Here is a 25,765-nt window from a genome sequence, read left to right on the forward strand (position 1 = left end):
AGCACTTTATATAGCAGGCAGGCATGGATGCAGTATAACAGACACCCCCACATTCTTGGTCTCATGTTGCACACTGACCACAAGGATTATTGCACTTGTGAACATGAGCATGTCGCTAGCTGGCCTTCCAATTCTGAGCAAGGCCTTGCACATGGCTGAGTCATGCTCTCTAAATTCTAAGGAGCCAGCTTTACTTAATAGGAAGTACTTGGAAGAGAAAGTGGGAAAAATTTTCAAACAAATTTCAAGTATAAGTAGGCATCCCAGATGTCCAAGGAGAAATTCTCTTTGGAACTTGTCTCCTTTTAACCCACGTGACTCTCCTCCTGACTTTCCCCATGAGAACAGCAGATTTTCCTATCGAGACAAGAAATCTTGTGAAATATGCTAAATTACCTCTTCCATTGGTACAATCTTTCTGGCCCATAACAAACCATCAAATAATGTGTTTTTTCCTTTTAAAATTCCAACAATGTGTCTTTATCCCATGGTCATTGAATTAACTGGTACAAAAACATATTTTCAGATGTCACACCCCTTTTAGAGTGGGTGTGATATCAAAAAGTCACACATACTACTGGTCTGACCACTCAGAATTGTGTATATAATGTCTTCAGAATGGAATCTAAAGATTAATTGTCTATATTTGTCTAAAAATAAAGAAACATGTCTCTTATTCCTCAACGGGAAAAATCTATGTAGTGCCAATTTTTTAAATTGGTCCTCTTGGGGGTAAAATGCATGCTTTCCTGCATTTTATACAATTTCTCTAATCATCTATTGTGTTCTTGCTTCATTCAACACCTGGACTGAGCCTGAGCCACTTTGACTAATGTCCTTGTGCCCATAGCATCCATATTCTTTGTGATTGTTCAGTAGAGAGAGACTTCTCAACTACTTTCATCCTTTAATAGAGTTAATGACATCTTCTGATACTGTTGGGTTAAAACCACATATTTAGAAGAACTGTAAATAAGTCAAGACAGTCCTCACTGGTATATTTTTGCCCCTTCCAAGCCTGGTTTTGAAATTAACTAATAGACCCAAGAAGCTACAATGCACACTTGTAATATTGTAGAAATTGCTTATTGTTGCTTCCTATCTTATTCTTTGTGATACAAACACTTTGATATATTTGTTTTAGCAGCATGTCTGAGCCCCAGGGCATCAGGGCATAATTAGAAAAGGGCATGTGCTGGAAGGAAAGGAGAGGAAGGGGTGAGGCTGGCTTTCATAATGAAGCAGTAACTATGGGATGTGAGAGCCCTAATTATAATTTATAATTAACATAGGATTGTATAAACCATATAGATGAGCAAGCAGGGATATCTCCTTTTGAGAAGATAATGCTTTGGTGCTGTCTTGAAATTGTAGTTGTTAAGCACTTGAAAGAGACAAAGGAAAACGTTCCATGCAAGGATTAAATTCAAAGGTATCATTCTAAAACTAGAAGTAATAAAGAGTTAGTTTCTAGGAGAAGTCTTTTTCTTTTTAAGTCAGAGATTAAAAGAGGATGTTTGGTCTAAGTGTCCTATTCAGGGAGCACTGCAAAGAACATCTACTAAGATATTCTGTCCCTCTCTGTCCCTTTAAGCTCTCGTGTTTCTGGGCTGGAACAATTTCGTAGCAAGTAGGATTCAGTTATCATGCTTGTTTAAGGACATTTTCATGGATCCATAATGCGGTCTGCAGGCATGCATCCATTTGGAGAGAGAGAATATATCATGTTTACGGTGCCTGCACCAGCATATGTGGACATTTGCATTTGGAGATGAAAGTATATTCCCTCTTCAGCTGGAGTTTTACCCCTTGTTGGTAGTGACTGGAGCCTGAAAGCTGGTTGTATGCAGAGCAGTGGACCAGACACTCTTTCCTCTTCTGTTGAATTCATACATTTTTTTTTTACACCTGGATTCTGCCCTTAATCACCAAATAGATGCAATATCAGAACATATAGATCATTGTAAGCTTTGAATTAATTTAGCATCCTGACCCTCTTGAAGAGACATCTTGCCTTTCAAAAGAAGGTTTTGTGGCCCAGCTTTTAACATAATATGGAGAACCATTCTAGTAAGATAATGAACTGCTAAGGATCTGTGTGCTCACCTGGGTGTGTAGTGACAATTTAATGACACTAAAGAGGTAAATTCATTTCACAAAACACATTGAATCTTGAATTCTTTGACTACACTGTTCACACTTAATTTCAAATATTAAAATGTTTCACATTAAAAGCTCAGTACTTAATTATATTAATCCTATAATCGATATTAATTAATAAGCTCCAGGTCAGAAGCATTTGGGAAGAAGAAAACAATTTGCATAAGCAGTCACTCAAAGGATGGGCAGCTGGGTTATGGTAGTTTCAATTTAACAACAAAAAAAAAAAACAGAAAAATACAACTCTAGATGTATTATTATTTGTGACATGGCTCAAGATGGGAGACTGTGAGGAGAGTGAAGATGACAGAACTGGTGCTAACCACTGTGACAAGAACTTGAAGAGCAGCCGACATGACATCTTTCCTATCATGCTGCCGAAAATGTCAACTTTGTGAAGGACAGTGAGAAAATGGTTTGCCGAAAACTTGAAAGGTGGATTCCGGAGATGCCCGCCGTGTCAGATGCGATATAGTCTGCTGTGGCTGGAGAGACCCATTTCTGGCTCCAGTGATGGCCTGCAGGTGGGAGAGCTTCCAGTCTTCAGCACAGCTCCAAAAATGACTGCACTTGACCTGCATATTGTCTCAAGTTTGCGGGACCATGATATACAAGAAGTGAGTTGTTAGCCAGTGTGCAGTTAGGTGGAACCAGAGACCAGGGGCTATGTTCGTGTGTGTGTGCACACGTGTGTATGGGTTTCTAAAGCTAAGTTCAAAGGCATCGTCTATTAAAATTTGGAACATTGTGAAGGAAGGGATATGGGCTTTATGAATTTACATCAAGTTCAGTATAAGTAACAAAAACTAACTCTGGATAATCTAAGCAAAGGAGAATTTATTAGGATGATGCTGGGGGCCTCAAAGACAGGGAATGGAATGCTGGAATCAAGTCAGCTATGGAAGAGTAGAAAGCAGGACTGATGCAATGGTTCTTACTGTATGTTAGAGTAACATGGGAAACCTTAAAAATGCCAATGTCAAGCTGGGCACAGTGGCTCATGCCTATAATGCCAGCATTTTGCAAGGCTGAGGTGGCAAGATGGCTTGAGCCCAGGAGTTAGAGACCAGCCTGGGCAACATAATGAGACCTTGTGTCTGAAGAAAATAAAAACAAAATTAGCTGGGTGTGGTGGCATGCTCCTGCAGTCCCTGCCTCTCAGGAGGCTGCAGTAGGAGGATCGCTTGAGCTTGAGATGTCAATGCTGCAGTGAACCGAGACTGCGCCACTGCACTCCACCTTGGACTGAATGAGACCCTGTCTTGATAGATGATAGATAGATAGATAGATAGATAGATAGATAGATAGATAGATAGATAGAGCTTTGAGGATGGGACCATTCATAATTCTAATTAACAGACGAGATCAAAAACTACTGACCTGTAAGGACAGTCTGGTCAAGGCACAGCTGCTGGAACATGCAAATTCCATCTGTTTCTTCAAGCCTTGTATCATTTATTCAATGTAAAGATTCCAGAGGAGAGTGTCCTGGTAGCTGAACTGAGGCCATAGTCCACCTTAGATATGGAGTGGCTGTGAAAGGGAGGGGCTGGCCTCTAGGAAGCCCTTCAGCATTAATAGTAGGGGAAGGGCAGCTCCATTTACTCTCACACGAGAGTGGTCAGAATGTGGCTGAGGCCACTCCTCCAAATCCAGGGCTTAGAAAGTGGCAATGGATACTAAGAAGCCTGAAAGCAAGAAGACCAGAATATTCACAGTCAGGACACAAGAGGGTGAGAGAGTCAGGCTTCTAGATAGGTGTTCTATATAGAGACACATATCAGCCTGGAATTTTCTAGCTCGCAGATTAAAATCCAGCTTCACTCCTCCTCTTCTTTCACTCTTTGTGTCTCCTTAAGTGAGTTAGTATTGAGAAAGGAAAAAGATACAGAGCTAGTTTTATGACAGTTGTAGAATCACCCCCAAATATTTTCAGAAAGACAAAACAAAAGCATGGCGTCTGAAAGATACCAATATAGTTCTACTATTTATTTTGCAACCAGCACTACTTGGAATGGCACCTTGTAAACAATACAAATGCCACTTTTGGAAAGGATTCATAGTTAAATAATATCATGTATCTCTTGCAGAATATCTTGGGTTCCAAATCCCCTCCAACCTAAGAGAAATCAGGAACCCTGAATCAAAACCCTCTCTGCCACTGGAAGAACCACCCACCTAATATTTTTTTTTTTCTCTAGAACAATGGTTCTTAGATTGTGGTCCTTGAACCAGCAGCACTAGCAGCACCAGAAAACTTGTTAGAAATACAAGTTCTGAAACCCCACCCCAGCTCTACTGAATCAGCAACTTCAAGGGACCCACCAATCCAGGTTGTCACCAGGTGATCCTGTGGCTCACTCAAGTTTGAGAACCATTGCTCTAGAAAAAGTATCTTGTTGCTTCGGTGGAAAAACAGTGCTCTCCAAAGCACGAAACCTGAGTTTTTCAGTTAATAACTCTATAGAGACCTATCCAAACCTGTATAGTTAACACTGCCGAATTATAGGGGTCAATGAACAAGAAATTGATGTTTGACAGAATTTTCTAAAACAATGAAGCAAAATCAAACAAAAAAAGAGAATCTTTTTGCTTTTTAACTGACCTGGTTACAACCTGTGATCTTTGACCAATTGCTATTCCTGCATGTCTTTTCCTCACTTGGTAAAGCAGCAGCACCTGTTACCAATACCATTTCAGAGCAATTCTGGCAGTTACAAACAAATTTACATTTTATGTCAAAATCATTCGACATCAAATTGTTTTATCACCTGCTTTTATGGGTGAACTCTGTACTTGTATCTTACAGACTTAGTCAAGTGAGTTTGTTTTATTTAAAATAAAAGTAGTCACGCTGACATGGGTGATCAAGAAGCAAATTTAAGAGACAACAATACTAATTTTTAGTTGTTTACTTTTATTGGAATAGCAAGATTAATGGTGTTCAGAAAGTAGTCTGAGGAGAGGTTATCAGGGAAGCAGAAGCTGCTATCTGATACTTTTAATAATTACAAATGGGAATCATGAGAACAAAAGGAAAAAACATAATCCAATGTTAGGTTTGTAATAATATCCTTTATCGTGAGAATTGACGGAGAAGGCCAAGCATACACTAAATGTTCAGTTTTTATCATCTCAGACACAAAGCAGAAAGCTGCCTTCTAATTGCCTAATTGCCTTAGAAGGCTTGTAGGGTAATGAATGAATGGTTTTATTCACAGAGAGATTTATCTCCTAACAGTGACCACATATATCCTGGCTCTTCATGTTAAACAGTCTCCATGCTTTTTGCTGTGATACGTAAACCCTTTCCGAACTGTAAAATTATATTTAACAGCATTTTTCTCTAGGTTAATTCCCCACTAAGAAACAAAATGCTTTAAATTGCTCCATTTTTCCCCCAGTTGAGTGTGTGCATGCACATGCTAATTACATAAACAAATAGGTGTTCAGTTCATTAACAAGCTGAATTTTGGTTAAAGAAATTTTAAAACCACAGCTTAAGGAAGTTGTAGATTGTAGCATATACGTGAAAAGTTACAAATAAAAGCATGATGTGTTTTGTGGAGGCCAATAAATTCATCCTGATATCTAACTGTAGATTCATGGACATTTCATGTGAAAAACTTTTGTTGTTGTTGTTAAACATGGTAGCTTGCACCCATAATCCCAGCTACTCAAGAGGCTGAGGCAGGAGAATCACTTGAGGCCAGGAGTTCAAGGCTGCAGTGAGCTATGATCACACTGCTGCACCCCAGCCTGGACAACAGAACAAGACCCTGTCTCTTAAAAAAATATTTAAATAAACTTTGTAAATTAACATTTGAGATTTACCAGAGAATTTGAAGACAACCTACCTGTGGTTTATCATTCTTCCTTTCCTTGGAAGAGTGTGAAGAAATGGACTGAACAGGATTTTACTGTTTGGGGGTATTTTTTATAAAGTGGGGGAGAGGAAATTTTCTCATATTTCAAATAGGGTGTTTTTATTATCAAAAAAGAAGGAAAGCTGACGATTAACCCGTAGCAGGAGGTACATTGCTGTCATTTGCCAAGTCTTTTGTGCAGTCAGACTGGTCTGGTATAAAGGATTTTCCCAACTTATGCTGGATCCTTGAGAAGGCCTATAAATAAGACCATTTGTTTGGTCTCAAGATGACTTGCATTTGCAAACTGAAGAATGTTCCAATAGAAGTTTTATGGTGACACACCAATCTGCAAACTGGCTCAGCCAGTAGTCAAAACAAGTCACTATGAGATCTGGGAAGCTGAAGGCTCTGAATGGGTCAGATTATCCTGCATTTAGTTTGGAACAGATAAATTTGGGCTATAAATATGTATCCTCCCTTTATATTTTCAACTTGAATGGTCCATAACAAATAGAGGATATATGTACACACCTAAAAGTGGCACAGAACCATGAGAATACAATGATCAAACTGAAATCATTTATTTAAGCTGGAGTCCTTTTTATTACAATGAGTAACAGTTTGCTACAATTGGAAAATATGTGGTTTGTTCTTCAATGAACACATGAGCACTTAAATAAATCTGAACATCTGTAGTTATAAGCAGGAAATTGAGCCATTTAAGACGTTTAACACTGGGAAAGACAAACACAGGTCACCTGATTTTTGTAGGAATTTTTGTGCGTAATTTAGGGACCCCAAACCCAAGCGCCTACAAGAGAGATAGGTAATACAATTTAGCAATATGGACCAGGTGAGTGTCTGTCCCAGGTACAGAAGAAGCTGTTAGCCACCAATTGATAATGCCAGCTGTTCCAAATTTTCAAGAAAACAGAAATCAGAATTGCATTCTCAAACTTCCCCAATTTAAAAAAATGTTGGCAACTGGTTCAAATTTCTTAAAAAGCTGTGAGCCAAACTGAACAAGTTCAGGGGCTGGACTTAACCTTCAAGCCACCAGTTTGTACATTTTACCATTTCACATGAAATGAGCTACAGCTCTGCACATGTTTCCAAAATGATAACCCAAACACAACCCATCCGCTTTGGAAGCCAGCCCTGAATAGCTGGGCTTCTCCTTAGGTCACATCGATCATTGTAGTTGTTTCTTCTAAAATGGACAGTTTCCTCCTGCTAGAGATTTGATTTGATGGTGTCAGCATATGAGGTTCCCGTCATTTCATGACATGTCTTCTTTCAGGCCTGATGGAATCGGAACTGTGACTGTTGAAGAAAAGGAACGTTTTGAAGAAATCAAAGAGAGGCTCCGAGTTCTGCTAGAAAATCAGATTACACATTTTAGGTAAGGATCTGGGGCTGGAGGGTTTTAATTAGGAGATGAGAGTGGGAAGGAAAACTAAAGGGCTTAGTTTTTCCAAAACTGTAAATCTACCAGAGGATACATTGGATATTTCGAAATAACTGAGTAGAACAAGCAAATCAATCAGACATGGTTCCGCAATAACCAGGAAACTTCGCATTCTTAAGTTCATGTTATTTCCACTTAAAGAACAAATTCTTCCATGTTTGAGCTCACCCTGGTCATCAGTCTATTATAAAAAGTTGAATTTGAAGCTTCTTCAAGGGTCCTAAGTAAAAATAAATAAATAAAAAATCTTGTGAATCAGAACATAGTGAACAAGGAAGGAAAGCAGTGGTACTCCTAGGAGAGTCTCCACTTTCTCCACTACCTCAGAAATAGGACTAGCTGGCTACACAGGGAAAGAGTGAACCTTGGATCAGCTTGGGTGGGTTGAATCTCCCCTGCATACTCAAGACAGCCAGCAGGTTCTGTGCTTGAACCTTACGCCACATAGCCCACTTCTCCCTTGGAGCAAATTAGGTATTTTTAGTGCTGTCCTGGTGGTTCTGGACCAGAGATCCTGAAATAGCAACTGAAAAATAATAATAGCATTTCTAATGGTTTCTGTTTATTAAATACTTCCTATATACCGATACAGAACTGGAGGCTGGAGAAGTATTAACTCATGTCATAACAACTTTGTTATCATAATCCCCATTTAAACCAGGAATAAAATGAGGCTGAGAGAGGTTAAGGAACTTGCCCAAGGCAATCCAGCTGGCAAGTGGAAGAAGTGGGATGCTTATATAAGAGAGTCCGGGTTTCAGTAGCCATGCTAGTCTCTCTGTCCCAGGCACAGTGTTCTGAAGGGCCGGTGACAACCTGAAACCAGTCACTGGAACTCGTAGTGGTACCTGACATAGTTTTTTTCTGTGGCATCAAAATCCTCCTGGATAAATCTTTACTGACCATACACTATGTGTAAAATGCATTACCAGTAGCAGAAGGTCCATAACAATAGGAAACCACAAGCAGGGAAGGACGGCTAGCAGAATCATGAATTTGCTCTAAATCCACTTTTCTATTCCATATATCGATCTTTTGGGGTCTTAAGTAAGTATATTTGAATTTCAGCCTGTTCTAACTAATACTTTTTTAATGCCGGTCTCGATAATAACATATAAGGTCACATTTGAGCTAACGAATAGTTCTCCTTCACAATAGAAATCTAAACAGAGCCTTATGTCACCACTCTGAATATTCTTTTCTGCTGCAGACATTTGCAGAGTCCCTCTTTAGTCATTATTCACACATACACATATATACATTATATACACACATATATGGTGTGAATTCAGATTAACATAACACAACGTGACAAAATAAAAAGCATTTTCCATTCCTCAGAGAGAGTTGCTATAGGAATCAAATTGCAGCATATTTCATGCTAAAATGTAATAATTTAGGCAACCTGAAGAATTTTGTCTTTTTTAGGTATTGCTTTCCATTTGGTCGACCTGAAGGTGCTTTGAAAGCTACTCTCTCACTCTTGGAAAGGGTAAGAATGAAAGTAAAAGATAGATCACATATATATAAAAAGACATAAGCATAATTGTAACGAAATGTTTTGGTTGAATGACCTAGTTGTAATTTTTATAGGATTTGTTTACCATTCATCAAATATCAGAATAGAAGCGAGGAAACTGCCAAAACTCTTGATATTTTATCTTCAAACTCCCAAATGGGATGTACAGAAGATATGTTCCTAGCCCTTCCCTGATTAATGGGCGGCCTTTGCCAATGCTTTGCAATTCTGGTGCTTTCTCTTTAAGCATGGCTCTCAATCCGTATTAAGTCACAAAGAACTGATTTTAAACTTTCACGCTTCCAAGAAGTATGGATGAGTGACACATTTGCTTGAACCTTCTTAATTATCCCTCTTTTTCCTACTTGAAGGTTTTGATGAAAGATATTGTTACCCCAGTGCCACAAGAGGAGGTGAAAACAGTCATCCGTAAATGTCTGGAACAGGCTGCATTAGTCAACTATTCTCGGCTCTCAGAGTATGCCAAAATCGAAGGTAAGGCTCCCTTCTGCCCCCAGTTTTGAATTTAAATTTCGCTATGCCTCCCTGGGGAAGTCTTTCTCTTTTCTGAAGGGCACCCGAAAACAGTGGTCCATCTGAGTATATTAAGCTGAAACCTGGAAGCACTTGAAATGTGGAAGTTTCCTTGGCTGTGGCCAAGGAAATGAATTAAAAGACATCACAGGGGCTCAGAAAACAGCCTTTGTAAGGGAACAATATTGAAAACAGAATGTTATCAGATAACTAAGGTCCTTCTGAGAGTCTGTGTTGGCCCTAAGTATCGGCTTTGTGTCTGATGTTTTCCTATAAAGGAATTCTCTAGAATTGCCACCTTCTTTAAACAGAAGAAAATAAAGCAGTCTGTTGTCCGCTGCTGATACTATTGGAAGCATTACAAGAATTGCAAAGAGCAAGATCAAGGTTTTGCCTCTTTCTTGCCCCTGAAAGTACCTTGTCCTTTGGTAGTGTTTCAAACTCAATGGCAGGTTAGTGCTGAGCCATCTATGATGGCTCCAGGTTGGCTTTAGATCTCATTCATTGTTGTTACACCAGACCTTAGATGCTTGTTACCACTGCCCTTTCAAGTTTTAGGGAAGTGGTCACTGATGACCCAGTAATCACCAAAGGCGTTTTGAGTAAACTCTACTTGAGAAGATATGGTTCTTTGGGACCTATTCATTCACGAAGGTATTAATCACTTTTCATTGTTACCCTGTTGGCTGCTATAGGGTGATTTGAAAGCCACACCCAACTTGACCAGTGGTGTAAGTGTATAAATGTGGAAGTTCTGTGTGCAAAACTCAATGTGTCCGCATTCTGGAATCTGATGTTCTCTCACACGTGAAACATGACACCTGACTAAAACTAGCAAATGCGCATTGTCTGCCTCAAGACAACTGGGGGGAAAAGAAACTAACCAGCCACCCAGACCCCATCACTTACTCTGCCAAAATCCTTGTTTCCTTAGACAATTAGGTTAAGAGTATGTCAAATTCACAGTGTTCTGTACATTACACATCCTCCCTCTCTCAATTTTGTCTGTCTGACAATGCAAATTGTGTACCAGTGGTAATGAATTCATTGTTATGCATCCAGGGAGAAACACTTAAGAATTGGGCACCAAAAGGATGTTTATCAACTCTTGACTTGGTAATGAGTGACAAAAATAGAGGAACAAGAGGTTGTTAAAGGGCTATATTAGCAAATAATTGTTCCAGCATTTACTGTCCCAGGATGTAATGATTGGTTGTATTTGGTAAAGTCAGCCAGGTACCTAACAATTCTAGGCAAGGCCAGAGATGGGATGGGATCAAGAAACGTTCTGCTGCCATGGCTGCTGCCTCAGAGGTCTTGGTCTAGCTATTACTAGTCTTTTGGTAAGATCTGCTCTCTTCTTTCAGATAAATCTATCCAAAAACTTTAAGATCTGTAAGTAAAAATGCATTCATTTCCAAAGTAGATCAGCTGGTCTGTAATTTCCTTTTGTGCCTCAATTCTTCTTGGTTGTGTTAATTATCTTTTGCACTGTGACTTTTAGGTCTGGGGATTCTTTGAAGAAACCAATTCTTTTTTTTCAACTCTCTTTTCAGAGAAGTACCTCATTGCACACTACCTGCTCTCTTCCGCTTCTCTCCTTCCTTGTCCGTGATTGGTTCAGCCACTTTAATGTGACCTCTGCAAAAGTGTCTGAGACACCAATTTCAAAGCATGCTGGGATTGTTAATTCAGACAACCCAACATCCTCTGGCTGCATGTGTCAGGTTTTCTTTCATGAACATAGTCCACCACAGGCTGAGACATTGCAGCCTGAAAGATATTACTAACAGACAACTTTCTTTTACAAGCCTCTGATCCTACCCGCAGCGAAGAAATCTTTCACTTTTTACATTTGAGCCCCTCTGTGAGAATTAACAGCTTAGTTATCTGAGAATTCTGGAAAGAAGTTGTAGTAATATTGCTGGAGACTATGTTTATGAAGAAATACCTCAAGAGCCTTAGATACTAAAGTCTGAAATCCTTAGTATCTTGGAGCCTAAATCAATGAAATTTTGTTTCCCTTTACTCATGATGTTTTGGTCATTGTATTCTTGCAAACAGCTCTAAAGAGACGTGTAAAATCATGGTCACAATCTCTCTCGTGACTCACGGCATGCTGAATGGTTAATCCAGTAGATCTCCAATTTTGAAGCTCCTTTTTCTTTTATCCTGTGTTTATCCCAAAATACTCTGTGGCTATTTTTCTTTGAGCTAATGTAACGTTTTCCTCTAACCTATGACCTTTAACCTCTTTACCTCTGACCTAAGCCTCTTGCATGCCCAAATCCTCTTTTATAGGGAAAAAGAGAGAAATGTATGAGCATCCTGTCTTCTGCTTGGCCTCCCAAGTGATGGATTTAACCATTCGTGAGTACCTACCACCTCCTCACCATGCTGTCTTCACTCTTTCTGTTTTCATTATTTCAAGAAAATCCAGATCCAAACCAACTCACTCTCCTTGCTTCAAGTTTTTTAGCATTGGCTTGTCTGTTGGTTCTGTCTGTGAAACCCAGTGTGAGAAGTCCAGTCACTTTTTAGCAGCCTAAAACAGGTTAGACAATTAAGCCATTTGTTTGTGATAAACTCAGATTTGTCTGTAAGTTTTTCAGTTATTCTCTGTCTGTGACCTGAATGCATTTTTACTTTGCTTGTGTGTAACCCTAATTTGTGAAGTGCTTGTCACTGGTACACAATCAAAAGGTAGCAGCTAGGCCGGGGAGCAATGCGTTAGGTGTCAGATAAAGGACATTTGGGGCAAAATCATGCCTTCTTTTCCATGTTTAAGATGCCAAATTATTATGGGTATGAGATCACATCAGGTGGTCCATTCTTTGTAAAAAATTAGATCTTATATGCCTCCTGTCTGTTCTCTATCAAGCTGGGAAGCTTTTCCTTGTTCCCTCTGGAGATTTTGACTTGTCCTTGTCCTCTAAACTTTGCCTAGAACATATGACTTAATTGTCACTTGGAGAGTTCATGTATGTTTCATAGCTTGATTTCACATTAAACTTAATTTTACTAATTTTCTATTTGTGCAGCATTTTCCACCTCTGTGAAGGAGACTTTTTTTGCTGGCCCCCAAACTTCGGGGCGGTGGGAACCCAAGGGCAACGTTTTCTTTCCAATATCATGTATCACACATAAGTGGGGGGCATTTTGGTCCACTTGCTCATTAATTCTGCATATGTGTTCTTGTTTCTCTCTCTTCTCTCCTTGTTGTGCTCTCTCTTTCAAATAGAGAATCAAAAGGATGCAGGTGAACCAATTGTATATGCATTATAAATTATCAGGACTGTTGAGTTATATTCAGTTTTTGTTTTTGTTTTTCAATAGCTCCTTAAGGTATGTACTCCCAGAGAGCCATGTGGAGTTGCAGTAATACTTAAGGAGTTAATTTGTGCTGTCTAAATACATCTCATGCCCATTTGATGTTGACCTTTATAGAGCAGAATTTCTGAAAAGGCATAAGCTTTAAAGGAGTAGAATTCTGGTTTGCTGCAGAGCTTCATTTCATCCTTGGTTATGGGATTCCAGTGATTTGGCCTCATGTGCATTTTTTAAAAAGTTATTTAACCAAATAAATCTTCCTCTTTGTTTTTCATTTCTTTTTTCTGTTTTCTGCCCTATTGAGAAGTTCGTGTTCTTTGATGAATGTTTATCAGCCAAGACAAAGAGAAGTTGTGTCCATGTTGTTCTTGTATGTATCGCGTGATAAAGCAGGAAGCATGGACAGGATGACCGAACAGGGGCTGTTGCTGGAAGTTTTATTAGAGGAAAGCTCTTGGAAAGTTCTGGCTTTGGAAATTTTCTTCTTGTTTGGTCCCAAAACTTCTGATCCTATTTTGAGACTAGGTCTGACTTAAAACTTTAATAAATTAGAATGCAGATCATCGTTTTTATAGTCTAAAGGGTTGTCAAAAATAACTATCAGTTAATCCAAATTAACAGTTGAGCACATTTCAAAACAATTCAGAAAGCATTCCTGAGTACATTCCAAGCATACGGATACCGATAAATATTTGAAGACTCATAAACCTATGTTCAAGACATATGAACCTTTCTCTCTGGTAGGAAGATACTTATTCAATCATTTATTCACTCATTCATTCATTTATTAGACAAATGGTTAGTGGGAGCCCACCCTGTAGCAGGTACAGTGTTAAAAGCCAGAGACTATGTAAACAAGAGGGAAATAGCTGTTAGCCTCATGGAGTATGTGTGCAAATGGGTGTATATATGTAAATAAGTATATTGCAAAGCCTATTGGTAGAGTTATGTGTAAGAGGGATGGGGCATTGTCAGAAAACCTTGGAAGTCTTCAAGAGATGGTAAGGATTGAACTGTATCTTGAGAGATGAATTAGAATAAACGAAGGGGAGCTAGGATTGGGAATGGAAAGTCATCCTACATCAAGAGAGTAATATGTGCAAATATGTAAAACCAGATAGCTAATAAAAAATAATGAATGCTTATTTAATGCATATCGTGTTCCAGGTATGATTCTAAGCATATTATTAACTTATTTCTCCTCAAAAGCCCTTATAAGAGGGAACTATTATTATTCCCATTGTACAGATGAGCAAACAGAGGCACAGAACTTTAAAAACACACATCCAGAAGTATAAGTGGAGTAGCTGGAATCTGAGCCCAGGCAGAAGCCACCCTTTTAACTACTCTGTAATTAATTCAACATATCTGCAAAACAGAGTGAAATGATGATAGTAGTGGGTGGGTGCTGATGATGGCAAGGTAGGCAGGGACAGGACTTCAAAGGTCTTTCTATGCCATAATAATGCTGAGTTCAGACTGTATCTCGTGGTTCAAAATTTCTTAACTTGAAAATCATGCCAACTTTTGCATGCATATGGATTTTTTCAGAGGAAAGATTCCACAGGTCTCAGCTGCAAAGGTGATGAAGAGTCACTGAAGGCTGTTTATGCAAAGGGATAGGTTGGTGGTTTACACTGCAGAAAAATCACACTAGCAGGAATTAAGAGAAAGGACTGAAGAGGGGGAATAGGGTAGAATTGGACTTAAAAGTTAAGGTTAAAGCAGAGATGGGTTTGAAGCTTGGTATAGTGAAGTTTTTTCTAAGTATATCAGGTCTCAATTGCAATCATAATCATAATTACTTCTTCCCTGGCGTTTAAATTTTTTCTTCATACCCCTTCCCTTCCCTTTCAATTTTCTTAATGAGAATAGAGCACAAATTTATGGATAGGTCTGCATAACCAACTGTATGGAGGTGGTAGGGCACCACCGGAGTTACATGTGCAAATTGTGGGGAGGTGGATAGAATACTGGGGACTGAAATATGGACAGCTGCTGAGTCTTTTAGTCAGACTATGCTTTAAGAATCTACAGGGCTATGCAGATGGCATTTTGGTGGACTTATGCTTTATGTCTGGTGGCATTATTAGAAATTAAATGTTCAATTTAATTACAGTACCTCCAAAAAAAGATGCAAAAGCCTGCTAGTCTATGAAAGAAAAGCTGTGACTCCTGCAAATGAATTCTATTATTTTAAATACATTTCCATTTAAACCGTCACACATTCTGAACCAGAAAGCTCTGAGAAAGTCTACACTACTATTGCTGTTTTGCCTCAGTTCTTGGCTAAATACTTGCATAATTTTCTGAGCATCATAACGATTCCACTGGAATTTGAAATAAAACAACTTTTTCCTTCAAATATGCCAAGGATTTGCAAAATCAGACAGATGATGATTTGTAGATAGACAGCAGATAGATATAGACAGAATAAATAGGTAGGTAGATAGATAATAGATAGATAGATAGATAGATAGATAGATAGATAGATAGATAGATACAGAAATAGATAGGTAGGAGGAAAGGAGAGGAGAGGAGAGGAGAGCGGGTAGATGGGTGGGTGGGTGGATGGATGAATGATGGGTAGGTGGGGAGAGAGAGAGAGAAGAGAGCAGCCTCCTATGAATCTATGGGCCTAGGCCCTGTGCTAAGGGCTTCTGATTCAATCTTAACCTTAGACTCATAAGGAAGGCTTTATTTTTGCACCCTTTGCAGATGAAGGAGCTGTGATTCAGACAGGATAAGTAACTTTCTGAAGCAGGATTTGAACTCAGGTCTGTCTGAATTTAAATACCATGCATTTTTGTCTCTTTCTACCATGTAGACTTTTTAGCTGGTGTGGTGAGCATTTAGACAATATCCATTCATTCAATGGATAAGGTCAAAAGTATAATACCTACCACTTTTCACATAGGAAGACTACAAATTAACAGAGCAGTCCTTTCTGGAACTGAATCATTGACAAAATCTTTACATTGTAAAGTCTTCTCAAGGGCAGTTGAGATTTCCCCAAGGCTGTCAAAGAACTGTGGACTTTTTTTCTCTCCAATTGACAGAAACCTTCTAGATCAGGTCAAATCTATCCAAAGGACTTCCAGAAAGATTCTGTGATGTTGAGGTTTTGTATCTTTCTCTGTCTCCAGCCAAATTTCCTACAGATCTAAGGCTTGTTGAAAGAGAGAAAGAGAACCAAGCTGGTAAAACCCACTAAAACATAGAGCCAAGCCACCACCCCACAGTCGTCCAAAAGGGACCAATAATAATAGTGAATTCAATAATAATGAATCTCATCCCCACGAGATGGCCATTCTGAGATGAGGACCATCTCATGCTTCATGTCTTATACATGAGGGACTAAGTGTTTCTCTTTTGTTTTATTTTTTTATTTTTTGAGGCAGAGTCTTGCTCTGGAGTGCAGTGATAGGATCCTGGCTCACCGCAACATCTGCCTCCTGGGTTCAAATAATACTTTTGTCTTGGCATCCAAAGTAGCTGGGACTACAGGCACACACCACCACACCCAGCTAATTTTGTATATTTTTAGTGGAGACGGGGTTTCACCATGTTGGCCAGGTTGGTCTTGAACTCCTGGCCTCAAGTGATCCACCCACCTCGGCCTCCTAAAGTGCTGGGATTACAGGCATGAGCCACCACACCCAGCTTTTCCACCCTTTTTGTTTCAGTGGTGCATGAATCAGGGTTTCCAAGACCAGATTATTCTGTGGACTAGCACCTCATCTATACTTTACAATAAGCGATGGGGACAAAGAGAAACGTGTTTTAAACACTGTCACCAAGAAAGATTTTGGAAAATAAAAATAAAAAGGATGTGTTAAAATATGTCGTGAACCCACAAATATGAAATCAGTGTCTCTCTCTTCTATCAGAAAAAAAAAAATGTGATGTTGCAGATGATGATAAACATTGTTTGTTGAGAACTGAAAATGTGCTAAGTAGTTATGCATATCTCATTTAATTCTCACCATGACCCTGTGAGATAAGTGTTTTATTACCATATTTCCTTGAATCTAAAGGTCCATCAATTATAAGATGCGCCATTCATATACTATATTATGACATGCTATCAAACATGAGATGCATCCGGATTTCAGAAATGTTAAAATGTGCCTCTTACTCCAATGAAATAAGAACTTACACATTCATGCATGGAAATCCTGAAGTAGAAAGATGTTAAGTCACTTCCCCAAGGTTAAAGAGCTGATTAGTTGTAGAGTCAGAATTTGAACACGACCCTGTTTAATTCCAAAGTCCACATTTTCAACTTCTACACTCTAAAATGCCTGTGACTTTTTAGCAACGAAATTGTATGACACAAAGAGGTTTCTTGATCATTGACAGGTGGAAAAATCAAGGCCCGGAGAAAAGAAGCCAGGTTCAAAATAAAATGAGTAGTCAGTGACTCTCTAGTCTCTTGTCCTGTATGCTATTCAAGAGCCGTCACCACCCCACAAGGCCTCCTTACCTTTCAGTCAAGACATAATGGCCCCATCCACAATCCATTAACTGGTCTGAGCGTCCAGTAGGACACTCGATGACATCCAGCATCCACATGTTAGAATCATATATGTGCAACTCCAAGAAAACACTACCTCAAAACCAGCCTAAGCACTCAATGATTTGTTATACCCCAAATTCAAATCTTTCTCTTGCCTCCACTGGGTTTTCTAACCTCTGTAACCTCACTTTTATTTTCTGTAAAAGGTGCTAATAATGGTTCCTCCCCAGAGGATTATTGCAAAGATTAAAATACATATTCCAAATAAATCTCTTAACACAAATGCCTGGCACATAGTAAGTGCTCATTTCATATATATATATATATATAATTTGTTTGAAAGTATTTAAAAGGATGTTCTTCCAAGTTGAAATGTATAGTATAAAGGTATCATTTCATTTCAGAAATGAATCATAAAACAGTGCTTCTTAAACTTTAATGTCCATCTGAATCCCTGGGGATCTTGTTGAAATGTAGGTTCTGATTCAGCAGGTCTGGGGTGGAGCCTGGGAATATGCATTCCTAACAAGCTTCCAGGTGATGCTGAAGCTGCTGATCCAGGGATGGCACTTTGAGGGTCAAGGGGAATATAAGAGGTATTCAAATTGTCTTTCTATCATGAATTTCAAACACAACATTGCAGTCTCCATATATATTTGTCAAATACCCACTAGGTTCCAGGAGCTATACCAGATACCAGGGAAGTGTGTGATGAGCAAAAGCAGTCATGCTCCCTACCCTTGTTGAACTTACCAAAAAAAAAGGTAGAAAACACAGGCATGAAATAAGCAATCACAATCTGATGATGATAGTAAAGGGAAGAAGCAAGGTATCACAGGAATGCAGTACAAGGTGATTTTACCCCGGCCAGAGTCTTTGATGCACTGCAGAGCAGGGGATAGTGCCAGAGAAGGGCATGATATAGGTCAAAGACTGGACCCCCAAGAACTGACTGGGGTGTTCCCTAGCCTTGTTTCAGGGTTTTCCTCTATTCACCATCCCTCCAGATGCTCCAAGCTCCTGCCCAAGACTGCTTGTGGCAATGTACATAAAAGTTTATTTGGGGACTAAGTGGGTACTTAGTAGTACTACTGAATCAGAGAAAAAAAGAACTCAAATAGCCTAAGCAAAAAAGGAGAATTTTTTGGCTCATGTAGCTAGGAAATCCATGGAGGAGTTGGCCTCAGAAATGAAAAATGTTCATGTGTTTTCATATCTCCAACTACTAACAGGCTTCTTTAATGTGACTGGAGCTAATGGTTGAAGTTTGGGAAGCAACAGGACCACAGGTAGCACCAGCCTTTTATCCTAGCTAATGACTCCAGAAGAAAAAGAGCATTCCTCTCCAAGCAACTGTATACAATTCCAGAGAAGGGCCACAGTGGCCCAGGTTGGGTCACATGCTAACCCCAGAGCCAATAATAGTACTCATGATGGTATGAGGTACTATGGTTGGCCAGGTGTAGCTCATGTGACTGTCTCTGAAGGATACTTTCCTTGGAAGTCCCACCAAAATAACATGGAGTAGAGAAGGTAACTCCCCTGAGCAAGGTTCTTGCACATAAAAGGACAGATTTCCAACACAACGTCCATGCAGAATTAAGCTCACTTTTCTTATGTGCAACAGCTGGAGCCCTAGGAACGAAGCCTGAGTTGGCATACGATACCAAATTAGAGAAGAAAAACCATCGCAAGAGTGTTATTTCTTTCTTTAATTTAAATTAATTTGTATTAACTTAAGTAAAATTATTTTTAATTATCTTAAATAGTTTTTGTTTTTGTTTTTTGAGACGGAGTCTTGCTCTGTCACCCAGGCTGGAGTGCAGTGGTGTAATCTCGGCTCACTGCAACCTCCATCTCCTGGGTTCAAGTAATCCTCCTTCCTCAGCCTCCTGAGTAGCTAGCTGGGAGTACAGGTGCACACCACCACGACCAGCTAATTTTTGTATTTTTAGTAGAGACGGGATTTCATCATGTTGGCCAGGCTGGTCTCAAACTCCTGACCTCATGATCCTCCCACCTCAGCCTCCCAAAGTGCTGAGATTACAGGCATAAGCCACCGTGCCCAGCTGTCTTAAATAGTATTTAATTGAATTTAGACACCTGACGTTATTCTCTGGCTTGGAAGCTTAAGATATGATGTTTACTATTCAGAATTCAGCTTAGTACATTTGTTAAGTAACCAGGAACTTTGGATAAGAGATAAGAACTCCTGTGTAGTTTGTGTGTATACTGAAAACACAGAGTATTTTATTTTTCATGAAAGCATTGCATTGGACAGGATCCACTGAGGATTCCCTTCTCCCGATACTTGATGACCTACCTTGGCCCCAGCACTGCTGTAGGCCCTAGAAATACAGAATTCCCTGGCAGAGGGGGAGATAGACAAATGTATATAATTTGCTGTTATCAAGGGCCAGAAGTGCTCAGGTAGAAGAGTCAACAGAGGAGCTGAACCTTTGCTATGATGGCACTCTCTTTTTATGGCATATGAAGGCATAACCCTTATCATGAAGGGAAGCTCTCAAAGGTTTTTAAGCAAGAGCATGACAAGTTCAGATGTGTGCTTAACAGAGATCACTCTGACTGCTGCATGGCAGAGAATGAACTGCAGAAGAGAAAAGGGACTGAAGGCTGCCTTGGAGGCTTTAGCAACAGTTGAGGTGGAAATGATGAGACCTGAGTCACATGCCCACCCCCTCGGCAAGAGTGTGGATGAGCACGTGATCTAGTATGGTGTGAGATAAAATCAAGACACATTTTGAAGGTAGACTAGACAAGCTATACCACCTAAGTCCTTACAGGGAAGAGACAATGATGGCTCCAATGAAAACATAGGAAAAATCCATGATCCATCCAATAGCCTTTATTAACACATACTTTAGACTGACCTAGAGCTGGAGTCTTTTGAAAGGGAGTGGATATTGGAGAATCAAGGGGATCAGGTATACATAATACACAATCTCACTAAAGAAATTGTATTAGATTTCAACCTTGCATGTTTTTAGCCTATGTAGCCATCATTTTAGGGAAGCTGGGTATTCAGGATAGTATGATGTGGCTATCTGCTTAGCTTTCTGTTCCTACTTGAGCTTTTATCTACCCCCACCCCCAAATCATAGCAAATTGCTACAGGCTAGTTATTTTCTGTAATTGCATAATACAAACACTAACATCTTCAGCAACACATCAATAGGCTGGAACTTGGTAACAAGTGAGTTTCCATCAATCATATTCATCTCTCATATGATATTTCAGAGACTGGCAATTCACTAGCTGGAGCCAGAGATGGTCAGGTTATTTAAGGGCTAATTGGAGTGTCTCTCACTCCCGGATGCATCCCTTCCTTGGCTTAGATGAGCATGCAGCGGAATTCTCTTTTTGTTTTTCTGCAGTCACATTTAACTCTCTCTCTGGAAGCCAAGCAGATTTAATTGTGTAAACATGAGCAATGGTAATTGGGTAAATGAAGTTGGAAACCAAGGTATGATGTTTTTGTTTTGCTCTGTGAGGAAAAAAAATAGGGAACTTGTTTTTCTATGGTGGCAAACCTCACTGTCAGAATTCTGGACAGACAGTTGGCAGGAGGAAATCCCTTTATGAATTTCTCATCAAGACCCATTTAGCTGAAATATGTATCTGCTGCCTCATGGGTGATGGATCAACCCAGGGGCGCTTTATTGTTTTATTCACCACCAGATCAAGTGTTTCTCTACCCAGGCTCACTTAACTGGGTGAGAATGAGTCAGGAATTTCCATGAGAATTGCACATGCAGGTAACATGCATTCATTGAAAGAGCCATGAGGATGAATTACCAGAAATTCTCTTAACTTTAGGCTGCACTGTCAGTGGAAAACCAGATTTTAACAAAATATAAAATACGGAGTACTATTTTTTATGATAAAAGGATTAGTAGTTGCTTCCTTTTAAATGATTATCATTTAAAACTGAGTCTTGCAAATTCTATTTGCACACATTTTTCCCCAAACAATTTGAATAAGAGGAAACTGGTAGTTTTTTTGTCCTGTATTCTAAACATTAAAATGGTCCAGCAAGAAAAGGATCTCACCAACTCTTGTTTTTAATGATAATTTTTACTAGAATACTATATTTTATCCATATTTCTCAATCTTTTTTTATTAATGTCACTAGAATTCCATTTCCTATATGCCTGCAGTAAAATTCATTTTCCCAGTTGAAAATTCAAGCAAACCAAAAAGCAAACTTGGCAATGGAGTATGTCCCTCTCACCATACAGATTGCTTTATAAACCAGAACTATTAGAAAGGAGCAGGTCCAAGGTTAATGAGACACTCATTAAAGAGAGAGAATTGCAGAAGCTGATAGTGCTCTGTGCCTGTATTGAAGGAGAGGCTATTGTTATAAGATGTTTGCTGTGCTGATATTGTAAACCACATGACAGATGGGTCAAGTGCTGATTACAGTATTCTAACATTTGGAATAGCAAGTAACATATTTGATAAGCTGGCAAGTTTTTATATATGATTCAACCCACAATATAAAAGCCACGAGAATTCCAAATTGAAAATAATTAAATGAGCTGGAAACAATCAGATACCACACATTTTCCCCCAAAATGACAGATTTTGACATGTTGAAATTCCACAAAGGGAGCAAGAATATTTCCTAGCTCACTTGAACTAATAACGGCCCTTCATCTGCTTTTGCAAAGCAATTAATTGCAGCCTTCTCACAATGTGGAGGTAACAATAAACATGTGTAGGCATCTCGAGCTTTACAGAGATCTGTCCCATAGATTGCTTTATTTGCTCTTATCAGCAACCCTGTAAGATATACAGAAAAGATACTCTCAATTTATAGATGAGGAAACTAAAGCACAGAGAGGCTCAAGTAGCAGATTCAAGGTTACGTAGAAAGTAAGTAACATATGGGAGATGACAAGCCAGATCTTCCAACTATTAATATATCAAGTCCTATTTCTGGTCATCTGTAAGGAAGAAGCAGCTATTAACGTATAGGTGTTCTTCATTGTACGAAGTGTATCTTTTTTTGGTCAGTGCTGCTGCTGCCATCATTCATGTGTATCCATCTGGATAAAGCATCTGGTATTTGCATTCAGCCTCTGAGTGTCCCGGTGGTGGTGGTGGTGGGTGGGGGTTGCTGGTGACACTGGTAAGAGTCCTTGTCGAACAATGTCACACCTCTGTAGTGTTGAAGTATCGCCAAGAAAGCAGCAGCTCTCCATTTGTGTTTTATCATTTTTGCTTATTTGGTTGTTCTTTTCAGAGTTTGTCATCTTACTTGTCACCCTGTGTTAAAGTCACTTTGTCTTTACTTTTTTACTGTCTCTCTTCACCTACCCAAGCAGCTCCCCTGCCACCTCCTGGGCCTCCTCCTCCACCCACCCAAACGCAGACCAGCATGTTATATCAGAGGCTCAAAGGCATGCCTAGGCCAAAATCAAGTACCGTAAACTTTCATCATTCCTCTACTTGGCAGCTTTCTAGTTTAGTTTGCTTTTCTGTTCACCTTTCTTCTTGAAATTTTGTTTCAGTTTGGAACACTAAGCTGAGACTCGGGCTCTCAAGTATAATTTTATGGGTTTTGAGATACTCAAAAGAGAGCATTTATTTCCAAATGTCCACATTTTTTTTTGTCTAGCTATGTCTGACATATGCAACATTTTCAAATCTCAATGTCAGCACAAAATAACATTGTTGTTGCATAACATTTTGCATGACAATTTTTTCTGTGTTATGAGCTTAATTCTATTGTATGAAATGGTTCTTAAGTATACTATATTTTTAGTTCCATTTTATCAGTGCTCCAGCTAGTGCAAGCTTGGGGGATAGGAATATTGTAATTCATTTGAAGACAGCACAAGTGGCCAAAAAAAAAAAAAAAAAAAAAAGTCGTTTCTAAGCACAAATTTCTCCTTGACTTCTGTTGGGGAGAAGGAAGAAGTGCTAAAGGATTTTGCACAATGTTTTCTTTAAAGACAACATCTTAGAGAATTTACTTTTAGTTCCATTTTGCCATTTAGCTAGTAGTACAGCAGCTATGCAAACAAACAGGAAAATAGTGCAGTGTCTCACTAACGTGGCTCGATCTACAGATGATGGAATCAAGGCTAATTAATAGTAAATAAAAGACTGACTACATGGGTTAATTGGCAGATCAAGTGTTGTAGATTAAAGAATCCTTAACCTGCTCACTTTAATGGTTTTTTGTTCAAGTAAAATTGCAAAGAGTTTTATTAAACATACTGTCTGTATATATACATCAGGCATACACATATCTGTGTACATGTGCAAACACTCATAGAATGGCTGCATGCACATGCACAATTTATGTGTATCTATTGATATCTATTGTAGTCAATCTAAGAGTACTGCCTATTAAAACAAATCTTCAGGTGGTCCTAACTTCAACATCTTGGATTTCTCCAAACATAAAAATTATTGACTTTTTTTTTAAGTGCATAAAAATATTGGTAGGAATTATTTATGTATCATATGTCATAAACAGCCAGAATTCCCCTAGATTTGGTGAGTGTTTCACCCAAAAGGACAAAGCTCTCTATTTGTAAAGCAAGAGATTTCAAAGATGTGCCCCCGGTGGGATTTCCTGCAGATTTGTATTAATGTGCAGGCTTGTCTGTTACTAGAAAATGTATGTAAGTGTGTGATGTGTGTATGTGGGTGTATGTGTCGAATGGGTAATAAGCATAGGATGAGGAATTTGCAAATTGATGTGTAAATGTGAATATCAACTAATAAAAAATAGTAGCCTGTGCATATTTACTATCAAAATGCAAATACCTCACTCTACACATATTACCCAAAAATATATACACAGTATGTTTGTAGAAATGCCTGAAAGTCTATGAATGAAATTATGATAGTCTATTTATCAAATTACTAACAGGTCAGATGCCCCCAAAAGCACAGAAGTCAATCTTGTCATACACTCTTTCTCTAAATATATATTGCTCTAGACCAGGCAATGGGATGTCAGCACCTAAGCTCCCACATCTCCTTATTCTGAGTGTTGGTTATTCTCTGCCTAATCCACATGTGTATGTTTCCCATAGCCCCACCTTCAGGCTCTAACCATATCCAGCCACAGTTCCATCTGGGTATGGCAGAGATAATGGAGCTTTCCATTGACTTGAATCCAGGAAGCCCATTTTCACACTAGCCATCAGGCCTTGTTAGACTGAGACTTTCAACACCTGGCTAATCTTACCCTGTCCCACTAATCACTCTTACATCCCATTTGCTAGAACACCCTTTTTGCTTAGTGTCTCACCGAATTTATTTTTCATTATTAAATCCTAAATTACTAATGACCTGATATGTTCATTACCAACTAAGAAATGCATAAAAGAATATTGAGAAACTTTTGTTTTTGTAAATTAGCAATCTCTTGTGATTTTGTTTAAGTCTGCCTACTTCCTCCCAACCCCTGCTGCCTGCCAGAAACCGTCCTATTTAGTAATAGGTAATTGTTTCTAGCAAGAAACATCCTGAAGCCAAAATATACCTGCTTCAGATGAAGAGATGAAAATAAGTTTTGCCAGTTCTTTTGCAAACGTATGTACCTACTTGGGGAATTCTACTAAATGATGTTTATTTCACTATATCCCATGTGCTCTGACTCTGAGGCTTTAAGGTTTGAAGGGGGCTAAACATGAAATACAAGTTCCCCTGGAATTCAAACTGGTTGAATCCAAACAGTTTCATTGGCCAAGAAAACCTTTATGTTTTGGCCAGGCACGGTGGTTCACGCCTGTAATCCCAGCACTTTGGAAGGCTGAGATGGGCGAATCTCCTGAGGTAAGGAGTTTGATACCAGCCTGGTCAACAAGGTGAAACTCCGTCTCTACTGAAAATACAAAAATTAGCCAGGCATGGTGGCAGATGCCTGTAATCCCAGCTACTTGGGAGGCTGAGGCAGGAGGATCACTTGAACCCGGGAGGCAGAATTTGCAGTGAGCTGAGATCACACCACTGCCCTCCAGCCTGGGAGGCAGAATGAATGAGACTCCATCACAAGAAAGAAAAAGAAAACCTCCTTTATGTTTTAAATATTACTCTTTTCCCAAAGGAAAACAGTTTGTAATTTTTTGGAACATAATGACATTGTCAAACTCATGAACTCAGCTCTAAAAAGAGGGCAAAATAAGCCAGGGTTCAGGTTCTTCTTGAGCTGGGTAAAAATACAACACTTTCAGTTTAAGAGAAACTAAAAACAAAGAAAACAATTAAGTACACTGTTGCAATTTAACTGATAAAATTTCAATTGTAACAACCAGTAGCACAAACTACCACAACCCATTCAATAATCTACTCCTAACACCCTTTTAACAATTATTATTCCT

General features: G+C 39.1%; 1 protein-coding gene across 13 annotated transcripts in view; it reads left to right on the forward strand.

Moving 5' to 3' along the window:
• Positions 1 to 25,765, forward strand: part of CADPS (calcium dependent secretion activator) — a 483,060-nt gene that overhangs the window by 353,487 nt on the left and 103,808 nt on the right. For 4 of the 13 annotated variants that reach the window (XM_073009974.1, XM_007984856.3, XM_073009979.1 and 1 more), the window contains 3 exons: positions 7,330 to 7,431; positions 8,926 to 8,989; positions 9,388 to 9,511. In XM_073009974.1, the coding sequence (XP_072866075.1) occupies positions 7,330 to 7,431; positions 8,926 to 8,989; positions 9,388 to 9,511 (290 nt within the window). Of the gene's footprint in view, positions 1 to 7,329; positions 7,432 to 8,925; positions 8,990 to 9,387; positions 9,512 to 11,851; positions 11,921 to 12,791; positions 12,810 to 25,765 lie in introns of all 13 variants that reach the window. The other 9 variants (XM_073009971.1, XM_073009975.1, XM_073009976.1 and 6 more) reach the window with 3 other exon arrangements.

Source organism: Chlorocebus sabaeus, chromosome 22 (genome assembly GCF_047675955.1).
Source record: "Chlorocebus sabaeus isolate Y175 chromosome 22, mChlSab1.0.hap1, whole genome shotgun sequence".
Classification (NCBI taxonomy): domain Eukaryota; kingdom Metazoa; phylum Chordata; class Mammalia; order Primates; family Cercopithecidae; genus Chlorocebus; species Chlorocebus sabaeus.